The following is a 14,204-nucleotide window of genomic DNA, read 5'->3' on the forward strand; positions in this document are numbered from 1 at the left end:
ATTATGAGTAATTTATGATAATTTAAAGATAAAATTTATGTAAAAATGTTCTATTTCAAGAATAACTTGATTAAGAAATCAAAGATTTGAGTCTCACCAAGGCTCACAACTAATGTATATGGGTTTCTTAGAGAGGCCACAAGGCCTTACTCTTATCTTCCTACCTACATCTAGGGTGCTACAATCCATATTAAACATGTTTACCTCACTTCTTACAAGTACTATACTAGGTGTTGGTCTTTCTATTTTCTACTAATAATTTAATTTTTATTTTAGGCTTTATTTTTGTGTTTAAAATTATCAAATTAACCTAAGAACCTTGTAAGGCCTTAAAATCTTGCTCAATTTTTTCATAATGACCTTCTAAGGTAGTAAACTCATATTTACCGAATTCTTAAAAAAATTCTCTAAAAATTCCTAAAATATTTTAAATAAATTCTAAATAAGATCTAAAAATCCTTATAATATTTTTTTAATGATAAAATTAATTTAAATCTAATTTTTATTTACCTTGGTGATAATTTATAGTTATTAAATCAATTAAAAATCCTATTTTTTATATAAATAATTGAAGAGACATGACATTTTTTTCATGCTTATTTTATCTACTAATTAATATTTATAGGTTTTTTTATAAGTGATACATATAGATAGAAGGTCAATTTAGATATTTTTTTCAATAAAAAAATATCAATTTTCACAATTAAAAAAAATACTAAACCAACTAAGATAATTACCTCCAAGACTTATAAAGAATCTATTTTTATGAATTTTTTTCTAATAAGATTCTTGCAACTTATAAACACTTCTAAATTTTAATAAATACTTAAATAATAAGATAGAATCTTTAATCTTAAAATTTTTATATCTAAATAACTTAAATTTTTATTTTTTACAATTCTATCAATCAATTAATGGGACTTAAAAGTTTGAATGTATTTTTATTGTGCATAATATTAATTTTATAGGAAATATAATGAATTTTGTATAAAATATTTTAAATTTAAATTTTAAATTATTTTATAAAGCTATTAATTAATATTCTTGAGTTAAAAATAAAATCAAGTATGATAGTTACATTCTTTTCTTACACAAATAAAATCAATTTCTTCACATTAACAAGAATTATGCCAATTTCAAATAAATAATTATATATATATATATATATATATATATATTTACATATATATAAAATAGAATTATTAATTTTTTTTAAATAATATTTTTATGATAAATATATTAAATAAGATTTGATTGAAGGTTATATTTAAAAATTATTAAAAAATTGTGATGTGAATTTTGTCCAATCATTACAATGAAATTATATAATTATAAGTTTAATTTCAAGATGTCATAACTTTCAATATCAAACAACAATTATATCTCAGCAATTATGTCTCGGCAATGTTTAGAAGGGATTCCAAATTTTAATCTAGAAGCTTCATATCAATGAATTAAAGTAAGAAATATTTGATATTTACAAAGGGAATATATCAAAATAAAAAATCATAGAATTTGTAAATTATTGATTTCTTTCTATTTAATTATACAAAAAACTAAAACACTAAAAAACTTTTGAACAAGAATTTTCTTTTGCATATTGAAAAATTCATAATACTATACAAATTTCAACTATATTTAAGATATTTCAATCCATTTACAAAAGAAATTTGATAATAAAAATAAAAATTTAATTTTTTTTTTTTAATATTCTACTAAAATAATTTTAAAAACCATAAAATTAAATGCATATATTAAGAGGCTAATCAACTAAATTCTTTTAAAAAAATACTAGTTTGTATTGATTTTTATTCTCTTTGTTATAATATCAAATAAAAAAAAATCTTTCATGTTCTTTTATATTCTAGCCTGAATCAAATGAGAATAACTTTAAATTTCTTGATCTTCTTCAAAAAATTATAAATTATAAATGACACATATTTAGATTTTTTTTTTTACCTATATTTTCACAATATTATTTTTGACAAAACTGTGGTGAATTCTAACTAGTGGATTTATAATGATTCAGTAATAAAAAAATATGCTTAATGTTTTAAATTTAAAAAAATACATAGAGTGTTCGTTAGATGATTGAAAGCTCTTTGTAACACGTTTTGAAGAATATAGTGCTATTGATAGGATGTAATTTAACTCAATTTTGTCTTTTTGGTAGTTATTTTACCTTTGTAACTTCTAATATAATAATAATGTAGGTTACACCATTGACAAATCTAACTTGAAATAGTTGAACTGTATAGTGTCTCAAAAATAACAATTGAATCAAGTATATATTATAATAGTTTATGTCCATGAATAATTATTATAATAGTTAAGTGGTTTGAATTATAAAAAATTAGAAAGAGACTATCTACATAACTTGTGTTCTATTTTTGAAATAATTATTTTATTTTATAAAATTAATGTCAAATTTCCATTACTTAAATTTTATATTCTTATATTTTACTTGTAATTCATTGAATAAAAATGCTTTAGATAAATGAGAGTTCTTCATTTTAAAATATTTTAATCTATTAATTAATAAAATCCAAATAAAAACACCAAAAAGTGCTAAAAAAATTAAAATTATAAGACACAATAGTGTTAAAGTGATTTCAAGTGGATAATTGAATGGTTAAGCTGAGATAATCAAAATTTTCTAAGATCCAACATATAAATAGTGCATTTCTAATAATAAAAGAAAGGTTGTCTAATATGCACTTTATAATGATTTAGTGTATGTTCTTAATTAAATTAAGAAGAAATGCAACCAAAAAGAAAATTAAAAAAAAATAAATTAACTATTGTTGGAGTACAAATCACTTCTTAAACAACGTTATAACAACAGGATTTAATGTCCTTGCATAATAGCATACCTTAAAATGCAAAATATGTTACAAATCCGCCATACTACCATGACTAATAAGAGCCTCTAAAATTAATGTTTAGTTGTTTTATAAAATTTTGTTTGAAGCTAATTTTAGTTTATATATGATTCCAAAGCTTTGAATCAATTTTAGACTAGATTTATTACCAATTTAATTTTGATTCAGCAAGTTTTGATAGGCCACAAAATTTTGCATTGTTAACAAAGATCAACAATACAAGCAACGTTAAGAACAAAGAAAAGATGACTACTAATTAAATAAAATACTATTAAATTAAAATAAGGTATTATTACAATGTTAAGTAAACTGTATTTTGTTATTTTTTATACAAATGATGTTCTTCTATATCTATTTTTAAAAGACATGTATTTTATTGTCAATAACATTATACAATGGAATTTTTACAATTTTTTTTAACCTAATATATAATGCTTCAACCAAATGGTGATAATACTGTTCACATTGTTCACAATTCAATAAGTTGTAAAAGACACGGCTTTCCATTTCCTTACATATTACGTACAAATAAGTACTCCCATTGTACTGTCGTTCATTCTCAAGACATCTTAAGGTAATAAATTCCATTGCCTTACCACTACAGTTGGAAGGTTTATCACCAACCAACAATGGTAATAATTTTGTTTGGTGTTTCTCTATAGTTTTTTTATCATAGTGAGATGTTAGTGGGAAGTGTTCCGATTGTAGAGGTCAAGCGGCTATTAAATGTTTGTGGGTAGCAAGCTTGGAGGAAAGCCGCATTCCATTTCTTCAAGTCATTTTGTCTTTGAAGGTGAGCTGGTTTAGGGTTTAGGCTTGACAGTAAGCAACTCAGAGTTTTAGGAGTATGATGGACATAAATACGACAATATTCAAGACTGCACCAGCGGCGCTTTAAAATTTGAAGTATGTCATCTGTGGCTGTAAAACAACCTAAACAGAAAAGTTTCTATCCATCCTCTGAATATAAAAATCTGGTGATGGGAGCACTTGTCTTCTATCTTTCGAAATGTAAATTATGTGCCGTAACACCCTGCTTACTGCCGATCCGAGTCTAATCCAGGAAATATTTGATGAGCAGGACAACAAATCAGTTCCTCACATATAAAATCAAAATTTCAGCGGTTCCCGCTTAAACAAGGGCCCAACGTACACTCTTGCAGTAATTGTAGGTGCAGATGACAGTGCTTGACACCATGTTGTCCTCTCAAGCCTGATAAGTTATTCCAAAAATCGGGAGGAGAGGTTTCGCAAGCTCAGGTTGGTGTACTTGCCTTGGTAGTAGATGGCCAGAGGGTTAGAATATGGTGATGGATTTCTAGAAAATCCCTGATATGACGATGGAATTAAAGGGTGTGCAGGTAGGACAATCGCTGATCTGTTCACCAAGTCGTACGATATAAGTACCCCTGATAGACGTGACATCAAGACGATGGACTGGCAGGCTCCGCTGGAATTGATGCAAGGAACTGCGTATGCAATGTCAAAGTTCTTGTCCTGCTCATCAAATATTTCCTGGAGGTGTGTCTTGGAAATGCGGGCCACTACCCTGCCGGCACCGCTCCCTGTGACAAGAATCTCTCTCAACTCAAACAACAATTGAAATTTTCTTTGGGATCCCTGCTCAGAGCATGAGCCACAAGGCACACCCATCCACATCATAACGAACAAGCGATTACTGCTCACAACAAGTTGTGGATGGCGTTTCTTCCGCGGAATGCTCATAGAGACTTCTTTCCACGAGTCTTCTTGAAGATTGTAGTGTAGAAGAACGAACCTTCCGCGAGTTTCTTGGCGAAAAATTGCGTACAAAATTCCGTGCAAAGCGACTGCTGACACTGCATTTCTTGCCCCTAGCGCCTCGGGAGGATTTTTCAGGGCACGCCATTCGTTAGTGCAGGATTCGTATACGTGCATTCCCGTTTCCTCCAACTCACAACTGTTGAGAACAAATACCTTGTAGCTGCGAGAACTAACATCTACTGCAGTCACTATGATAGGAAGGTCATCATCAGAATCACAAGCAATAGGCCACTCTGGAAGTTCCCTTCTAGTCCTGGCAATTACGTCGGAGACAACCAATGAATAGTCTTCGCCATCTTTTCCTGGAGCCAAACCACACACAAGACCATCGTCGACAGCCAACACGTAAATCATTTCCTCGTCATTCCGGGTTGCACGAGACTCGCCAGGCTTGATTAAATACCATCGCCTCGCCTCTAGGTCGAGAAAGCTCGTCGTTTCCTTAAAATTATAGTCAACCATGGTGAAGGCACGATACTCGAGGTAGCACGTTACAAACAAGTAAGCGTTCTTTCTGTTGAGTTCACAAAGGTCGTGGAAGTTTGGCTTGCAAAGTAGTTCATTCCACCTCTTGCAAACAGTCCGGAATCTACACAAGTCGGGTACTGGCAAGAAAGACAGCACGCGCTCAATGACCTCAGACGGCAACCCGCCCCACAAACACCTATTCGAATCCATGGTGGATATCCTGCACCGTGACAAATTCACGACCTCATTATATTAGGGAAGCTATCCATCGATCCCAATTGACATGCTTGTGAAGTAGTACAAACCCTAAAATCAAAGCAACAAATTCAATCAAAAAGGTTACAATGCAAACCAAAGCGGATGGGAGGGCTCTGGGACGTTCAAACTTTCAAGAGAGGCCAACTCCAACTGGAAGGTGCGCCAGAATCAGCTTCAGAGTGATAAAATAAGAGATCGCAAAATGGGTCATGCGTGAAAACCCACTAAAGTAAAAAGTCCTTTGCAGATCATACCTTCTGCGCTCGATTTGCTTCGAAAAATGTGGGTGCGAAACAATAGAGGAGCCTGGTCACACTTTCGCAGAATTAAACCACTGATCCTTCCCCAAACCCCTTATCAACTCCCAGAAATTCTACCAAAAGATGACCGGAACGGTACTGTGGAATTAGGTCATGTGCTAACACAAAATTAGTATTCCCCTCCTGTCTGTCTGAAATACAGCAAGACGAAATCGTGCCCATGTAGAGAGAAAAAAAATGGGTTTCAATGGCTTCGGGAATGAGACAAAAGCGCAGTGAAGACGACCAGAAGGGGGAGTTGAGAACCAGATGGGAACAGTGGTGAACGTTTCAAGGGAACGGAAGAAGAGATAAGGCTGGTTGCACTTCTGAAAGCAAATTGTTCGTTGTTGAGAGGAAACGATGCGTTTCTGGTCGACGTGAGCTCTTCAGGAGCAGCGTCGCAGCTCGGGAGCAATTGGGTTTGCAAAAAAACATCGAATTTTTTTGGGGAAGAATTGATGAGGTGAAGAATTGTTGCACACTTGCTCGCAAGCTGGTGCTGCAGCTATGGCGGGCCAAATGGCACTGGGAGGGGGACTTTCGACCTCTCATCTCTGCAGCAGTAGCATCACCCGCTCGGAATCCTCTTTGTCTTCCTCTAATCCGTCGAAATTGCAGCCACGCGCATTTGGGAGCACCTCGAACATTAGGGTGCACAATGCGAGCTCCGTTGTCGCGAGTGCTAAGAAGAAAGGGTGGTTCGACGACCCTTTCGACTATGGCGCCGACGAAGAGGAGGACACGATGGGAGAGCTGATGTCGCAGGGTCCGCAGGAAGCAGAGGACCCCAGACCCTCCAGGGATCCCGACAGCGAGTCTGGGTACTTGGACTTCCCCGCGGGCTTTATGCCCGAAGTAGCCAGCCTGGGCACGTTGATTCGGAACGATGTGCGGCGCTGCCTGTGCATGGTCTCTGGAGGCGTTTACGAGAACCTGCTCTTCTTCCCCGTCATTCAGATGCTGAAGAATCGTTATCCCGGAGTGAGGATTGACGTCATGGCGACACCCAGAGGCAAGCAGGTGAGGTGAACCCTTATCTAATTCTCACCATGGCTGCAAAAAATTGCTGCTAAGACTGGCAAGAGGTATTCAACTTCTTGATGCTGTCACACTTGTTGGCTTAATCTTAATTACGCAGCTATCTTCTCCAGGATCGCTGAATTCGGAGGATGCATCAAACTCGCGCTTCTCGAATCTTAGATAATGCGCAAAGCTCTGAAGAATTTAACGATTGATGTGCCGCATGTTTTTGGAATGAGCGAGCTGTTGTCCTAATGATACTGTTTTCTGCAGACTTATGAGATGAACAAAAATGTTCGGATGGCGTGGGTACATCCTGTGGACGACCAGTTTCTAAGGCCCGTGGACTTCACTGAGACTATAGGGAAAATCAAGGTTTGTAACAGTAACAAGCCTTATATGTACGCAAGAGTTTTTCAAAGAATTCTTTGTTTGTATGGAAGTTCTTACTTTAAATTGCAATTTGAAATTTGAAATCCAAATTCTTACCGTCATTACGACGCAGATGTTGGACTAATATCATTCAGTTCACAAGACTGATGTTTTCGGTACTGCATGCCTGAACTTAACTCTCAGGGTGAATATTATGACCTGGTGGTATCAACAAAACTGGCTGGCTTGGGCCAGTCTATATTCTTCTGGCTTGCTTCGGTGCGCAACAAAGTCAGCTACACATTTCCAGACGTGAATGCCGCTGGAGCGACTAAATTTCTTGACGTTGCTATCAAGGCCCCGCAATTGGAGTTGGCAGAGAGTGGGTTCAACATGTAAATTTCGCGCCCCGTTAACCGCCTCCTATTGTACAGCAGGCCTGAATTCCACACAGGGCATTCTGTCTGCAGCTTTTAGTTAGTCACAATTTTGGCTGAGAACTCTGTGATCAGATCAGTAACTTGTGTTCCAGTAATCTGTGATAAACCACGACAATGTCCTGGCAGCGTGTGATAGTTGTGCACTAATGAAAAAACGTTCTTGGCGATTGTTTGTAGGTATGCCGAAATGATTGAGGAGCTCAGCCAAATGGGAAAGAATTTGCCCAAAACTGAAGCACCTCCGCTGGAAGTTGGGATTGGTAGGAAGGTAAAAGCATACGTTGAAAACAAGTACTTAGAAGCAGGTCTGAGTGAGGGTGAGTTCCTGGTATTCCACGGAATTAAAAGCGACTCAAGCGCATCCATGACGTCAAGGGGAGACAAGGACAGCCTCCTCCCCATCGAAATGTGGGCAGAGATCGCGAAGTCTACCAGGTAGGTCAACTTGCTGCCTTCATATCCAACACATCGCAACAACATCAGCGAATATCTGCCTAGACGCTTGTATCACACCCCCATGGTTGCAGTTTGAGGTTGCTGTGATGCCTTGCGGTTGAAAACGGGATCTGAGATCGGTGGTCTGCACTACTTGTAACAGTGAAAAAGTGGTCTTCGTCATTCCAAACGAGAAACTGAGATCGAAAGTGAAAGAGTCCTGCGGGGAGAACACCCATATTGTCTTCATCACCACCCCCAGCCAGGTACCACCTACTTCATCAACGTTCACCTTGCTTACTATCAGAAACGTATGCCTCCTTTTCAAATGTATGCGTAGCCGATTGTCCTCCAAACTGTGTCTGATTACTGAGAGTGTTGTTTGGACTGAGCAGCTGGGAGCCTTGATCAATGCCTCCACTGGAGTTGTGACCACCAACACGGCTGCATTACAGTTAGCTATTGCTTTGAAGAAACCCACGTACGTGATTTCTAGAACCTTTTGTGATGCTTCATGGTGCTTAGAAAGTAGACGTCATTTGATTAGCATGTGACACGAAACCAGTTTACAGACTAACAATGCTAACGGTTGCTTTGCAGGGTTTCATTATTTGCATCTCAGGAGAAGGCAAAGCTGTTCATTCCAGAGTATGCCAGGGACTCCTGTGCAGTAGTGGCCTCGAAGACTGGCAAGCTGTCTAACCTTGACGTGAAGGCAGTAACAATGGCTCTGTCAACTATTGCCAAGGAAGCTCTAGTTGCTGCCTAGTGTAGAGATGTTCTTCGTTGAATTTCTTATGTATTTGTGCAATGAGGCCATGTTTCCTACACGCACTTTGTCTGTAGCAGCCACCCCAAATTGTTTATCCAAAATGGTTCATGACATTGCTTCTGTTATGTTAAGATTTTGGCTTCAAAGTCTGCTAAAACATTGGTTGTGTGGATGTACAGTTCATTAGGTGTTGTATTATGACATGCATGATTGTCGATGATGTGTTAACATTTGAAAACTTTTGGAGGTCATTTTAGCTGCCAATCAACAAGTTGTGGCAATCCTCCATATTCGTTGGATGGTCCATTCTTATTTATATTGTGTAGTTGAACTTGTATCGCATCTCAATATACCTGCATTTTTTAAGAATTTGATTTTTTTTTTCTTTTGGCCGCTAAACTTTATAATGTTCAGAGCTATTGTAGCTTTTTGAAGTGTTCATTGTTCATTTAATTTGATCAATATGTGCAAATAAATGTTAAAGGATTATGTGGTGCTCAATAAGTGCATTTTTTATGCTTCTAACTTGCAAGTTAAAAATTATTACCAAAATATTCTTTAAATAAGAATTCAAATAATATACCTAAACAAAGGAGCCTGAAATTAAATTTGCTATGTATATTTTCTTAAACTACTCGATTATACATATGTGTGTATATACATATATATATATATATATACGAATGCACATTTATACATTTACACACAATTTGTGAAGTAATTTTTAATAACTTAAAGGCAACAAGTTTAACTTTAGATAAATTTAATTTTATAAAGAATTTATTAAGGTAAAATATATCAAAATAATGATAAATTCTAATTTTGATTTAAAATATCAAAAATCCAATTATCATGATAATGCAAAATTTATAAGAAAGCTTGGTTATATTTGCAACAACAGTTTTTCCTTTAAAGATGTTGATAATGATATTAATATTTGTATTACATATAAAAATCTGATTTTAGCATACTTGCATAACTGGAATAAATGTTCAATTTTTTTTTTTTTTCTCAAATTTTTAGATTTAGAGAAAAAATTAATTAATTAACTGGACACATAAGTATATAATTATATATACAGTATTAAATATTAGACAAAAATTAGATAATTTGTTTTGCATTTGGCACATTCTTTTATTTGATTTCTTTTTTCTACAAAAATTATTTTTATTTTTAGTAACACTTTCAAAGAATAAGTTTTATTCCTTTGAATAATTACATAAGAGATAATTATGTGTATAATAATATAAGAAAAAAATTTTAAAAATATAAATTAAGAAAGTTGAAGTATATTTTAATCTTATATATATATATATATATATTGCATCTACAAAAATAGGTACAAGCCAATCACCACTTAGCAATAAATCAAAAAAAATCAAAAAATAATATATGTATGTATATATATATATATATAAAAAATTTTAAGAGGATAAGATTAAAATAAAATAAAATAAAAATTCTTTCTATTTGAATAAGTTTTAGATTAACATTACTTATTAAAAAGAGATTTATTGCTATACTTGGCTCTCCTATCCACTTTGCCTACTTTTAAACATTATTTCTTGTCTTGGCCATATATCTATTCTTCCACCTATTAAATTTATGCATGTTTTCTATCTTCCTTGCATCTAGTTCAATTGCTTGATTAGCAAATTATTTTTATTTTTAGCAAGTATTCATTGACTATCTTATAATATTTAACTAATTTGTTTTAAAAAAATTGCACAAATGATTTTAGTTAAAAAGTTAAAATTATAACTGAAGTGATTTAAACCATATTCTATAACATCAATATAAATAAATAAAAATATATCTTTAACATTCTTATAAGCTTTTTGAAATACTACTAAATTATTATCTAAAAGTAGATTTTTACTTTATAACACTTGATAAAATAACAAACTTGATTAGTATCATCTTTATAAAGATGATTATAACATACACTAAAACAAATACTATTTTTATATTTCTTTAAGGCTATAGTCTTCCTTATTTCTTATTTGGTTTACTATTTATACTATAATAGACCTATGTTTAAAAACGATTAAGTCCTTGACATTGTAGCTTAAATATAACTTATAAGTTATTATATCTAATATAACAATGCATTCTATAATAATCTGTTATTGGACTCTTATAACAGTTAAGAAAGAAATTTTTAAAACATTTTCAACACTTCACTTAAATTAATTTGTAAAATATGTTTTCTAAATAATATGTATATTCTATATAGTATTTTCTTAATACCAGTAAGAGACTTTTTGACAAATTTGTGACTTTACTTTTCATTAATTCACTACAAGATATATTACCAAAAATTAATTAATTTACAAATATACAAATTTTTAATACATCTATAAACAATAGACTCTATTTTTTTATCAAAAGAAAACACATTCAAAAGTTCTTTTTTATACACATGTATTGGATAAGAATTTGTCAAAATTTATAATAACTAATCTATTTCTTTGAATAATTTGCTTCTACATTTATCCAACTACTTCTTAAATACATTATAATAAAATTAGTAATATATATATATATATATATATATATATATATATGTATTTTTTAAATTTTACATGAAATAAAAAATATATTTTTAAAAACATATATATATATATATATATATATATATATATATATAAAAGAAATTTTTATCATGTAAAAATACATAAAATAATTAAAATAGGGCTTAAAAACTTTGATAAAAAATTTGTCATAAATTGAAGAATATTACATTTTAAAATATATTTACAAAAAAAGAAGATATTAATATTGGAACTATTCTTATTACAGACATTCTTATGGAGTGTATAATTAGACAAAATTTGATATTTTTTTAATTTCTTTTTAAATTAATTTGAAATAAAAAAATATACCTATATATATATATATATATATATATATATGTTTGGTCTCTAATGCCACAAGAGAATAAAAAATATTGAAATATGAGAAGTAGGTTTGAGTTTATGTATAAAAATATTTCAAATATAAGATATAAAATGCATTAAATACAAATACTTTTTTTAATTATAATGTGACAAAAAATATTATGATAATATAAGAATTAAAACTTATATTTATACTCAAAGTTAGTCATAAAAATTTCAAAACTATTTATAAAATATCATTTCAAAGTACATGATATATATATATATATATATATATATATATATATACACATCACATTTTTAGGGTGGGATGGAGGTGGAATCAAAGATGAGGGTATAGACGATGGTTGGAAATGGAACTAGGAACAAGGGTTGGTGTCACGGACCAAAAATACAAACAAGAAATCTAAACAAGAAGTTCAAGAAGAAATGACAAGAACTAGATTATCAGATGAGTACAAGAGCAACGCCAAGAGAATTGAGCTAGAGCTTCAAGAGATGTGTTGTCGAGACTGAAGAACTCTTCAGCCTCGACTCCTATATATACTACTGGCCTATGGTTCTAAGGAGGCGCATCAAGAAGCTTCCCAAGAACTATGAAGCTTCTCGAGCAACTACCCAAGAGCTAGGAAGCTTCTCAAGTATCTTCCTAGAATCTACTAGAATATTCTAAGAATCTTCTAGAGCCTTCTCAGGGAATGTTTAGAGAATCTTCAAAGAATCTTTAGAGAATCTTTAAAGAATATTCTAAGAGAATATTGAAGGAATCTTCTGGAAGTTTCTAGAGACTTCTTTCTAGAAGGTTTTAGAAACTTGTCTCTAGAAAGGTCTAAGGACTATGTCCCTAACATCACCTCCTCCTCTAGCTTCGAGGTCTCCGAGAAGCAATGTTATTGTCAGTCAATACCAACGCAAGAAAATGAAGATCTGTCGCATAACCTCTGCTATGAACTCCAATTGTTGTTCACGAGGCAAGTGATTCAATGGTCCTTGAAGCCAACGGTAGTAGCCCACGCCTTCAACTTCTGACCAAGCATGAACCTCCGTGTCTTCATTGTGAAATTGTCCTGCAAACACTCCTTCTGGCTGACCATTGTAGGCAGGCTCGACCTCAAATACAATCACCAGCGATCTGTTGCTCGGAATCCTTCAACGTCGTTGTGGTGCAAGCGGTTCTTCATCTCGCGGTCGTCTTCGTGAGCTAGTTGCTTGAGATGACATGACAAGTGTAGTATCTTGGCTATCCATATTCAAAGGCTAAAACAATAAGAACAAACTTGGGCTACTAACAAAGTTCTACGCTATCTTGGAGAGAATGACTACATCAACTATGGATTTTGGTGGTGCTCTCTCCTCTTTTCTATTTTCTAGATGAGCAAGCTTCAGTAAGAAGCTATCGTCGAACCGGCTTGGGTTTCTCAAGATATCGTCGATGAAACTCCTGTACCTTTTGCGACGCATTCGCGAGATTTTCGGCCGGCTCCCATGTTCGTTCATTAATATCGTAACCGCTCCAATGCACAAAGTATTCTAATTTACCCAGTCTTTGCCGTGAATTCAGGACCTTTTCCACCTCATATTCTTCGTGGTTCTCTATTTCTATGCTAGGTGGTGGACATTGTACTCTTCCAGGAAAAGACAATTCTCGATAAGGCTCCAACAAAGAAACATGAAAGACAGGATGTACCTTCATAGTAGCTGGTAACTCCAGACGATACGCTACAGGATTGATCTACTTCCGGATAACAAATGGTCCCAATCTCCGATAGTCCAATTTGTCACATGGCCGCTTGGTCTTAATATTTCGTCGAAGCAGCCAAACTTTGTCTCCAATCGTGAATTTAGGTGCCTGATTCCGAAATTTGTCCGCGGACGCCTTGTAAGATTCTTGGGTAGTTTGCAATTGAAGCTTCAATGTAGTTTGAAGCTGCGAAAGCTCCTTCACCAATCCTTCAGCTGCCGGATTGTTAATCGTTGACGAACTCCATAAGTCAAGCTTCGGATGGTATCCATAATTGGAAAAGAATGGCGTTTGTTGAGTTGACGCATGAAGGGTGTTGTTATATGCGAACTCGGCTAGCGGTAGATATGCGACCCAATCATCTTGTTGATAGTTGATGGTGCAACGTAAATATTGCTCTAAAACTTGATTCACCCGTTCTGTTTGGCCGTCCGTTTGAGGATGAAATGCCGAAGAAAGCTTGATATCCACCTTCAATATTTCAAAAAGAGATTTCCAAAACTTTGACACAAACTGGGTTCCTCGATCCGATACGATATCATCTGGTAGACCATGATATCGATACACATTATCAAGAAAGAGTCTTGCTGTGTCTTCGCTTGACGATGTCTTCTTGCAAGGGACAAAATGCGCCATCTTTATAAGCCGGTCTACGACAAAAAAAATGCTGTCAAATGAATTCAATGGTGGTAGATCCGTAATAAAGTCCATAGAAATCGAAGACCATGGTCGGCGCGGAATAGGCAATGGCTGTAGAAGTCCATAAGGCCGATGTCGAGGGTTTTTGGATCTTGAACAAATGTCACAAGAT

The 14,204-nt window shown here is 33.7% G+C and overlaps 2 protein-coding genes across 2 annotated transcripts; one reads left to right on the forward strand and one right to left on the reverse strand.

Annotated features, from left to right (window-relative positions):
- Positions 1–3,743: 3,743 nt before the first annotated feature.
- LOC112286945 (F-box only protein 6) lies at positions 3,744–5,929 on the reverse strand. Its single transcript, XM_024529423.3, has 2 exons — positions 5,666–5,929; positions 3,744–5,373 (listed from the first exon to the last, which is right to left on the reverse strand). Exon 2 carries the CDS (start codon positions 5,361–5,363, stop codon positions 4,104–4,106), a length of 1,260 nt encoding a protein of 419 aa, XP_024385191.1. The 5' UTR covers positions 5,364–5,373; positions 5,666–5,929; the 3' UTR covers positions 3,744–4,103.
- A 130-nt stretch (positions 5,930–6,059) lies between these two features.
- Positions 6,060–8,883, forward strand: LOC112286944 (photosynthetic NDH subunit of subcomplex B 1, chloroplastic). Its single transcript, XM_024529422.3, has 7 exons — positions 6,060–6,733; positions 7,007–7,108; positions 7,310–7,500; positions 7,723–7,980; positions 8,144–8,246; positions 8,376–8,461; positions 8,581–8,883. The coding sequence occupies exons 1-7, from the start codon at positions 6,221–6,223 to the stop codon at positions 8,747–8,749; spliced, it is 1,422 nt and encodes a 473-aa protein (XP_024385190.1). The 5' UTR covers positions 6,060–6,220; the 3' UTR covers positions 8,750–8,883.
- Positions 8,884–14,204: the final 5,321 nt, after the last annotated feature.

The sequence above is a fragment of the Physcomitrium patens genome, chromosome 9 (assembly GCF_059467195.1).
Source record: "Physcomitrium patens ecotype Gransden chromosome 9, ASM5946719v1, whole genome shotgun sequence".
Taxonomy (NCBI): domain Eukaryota; kingdom Viridiplantae; phylum Streptophyta; class Bryopsida; order Funariales; family Funariaceae; genus Physcomitrium; species Physcomitrium patens.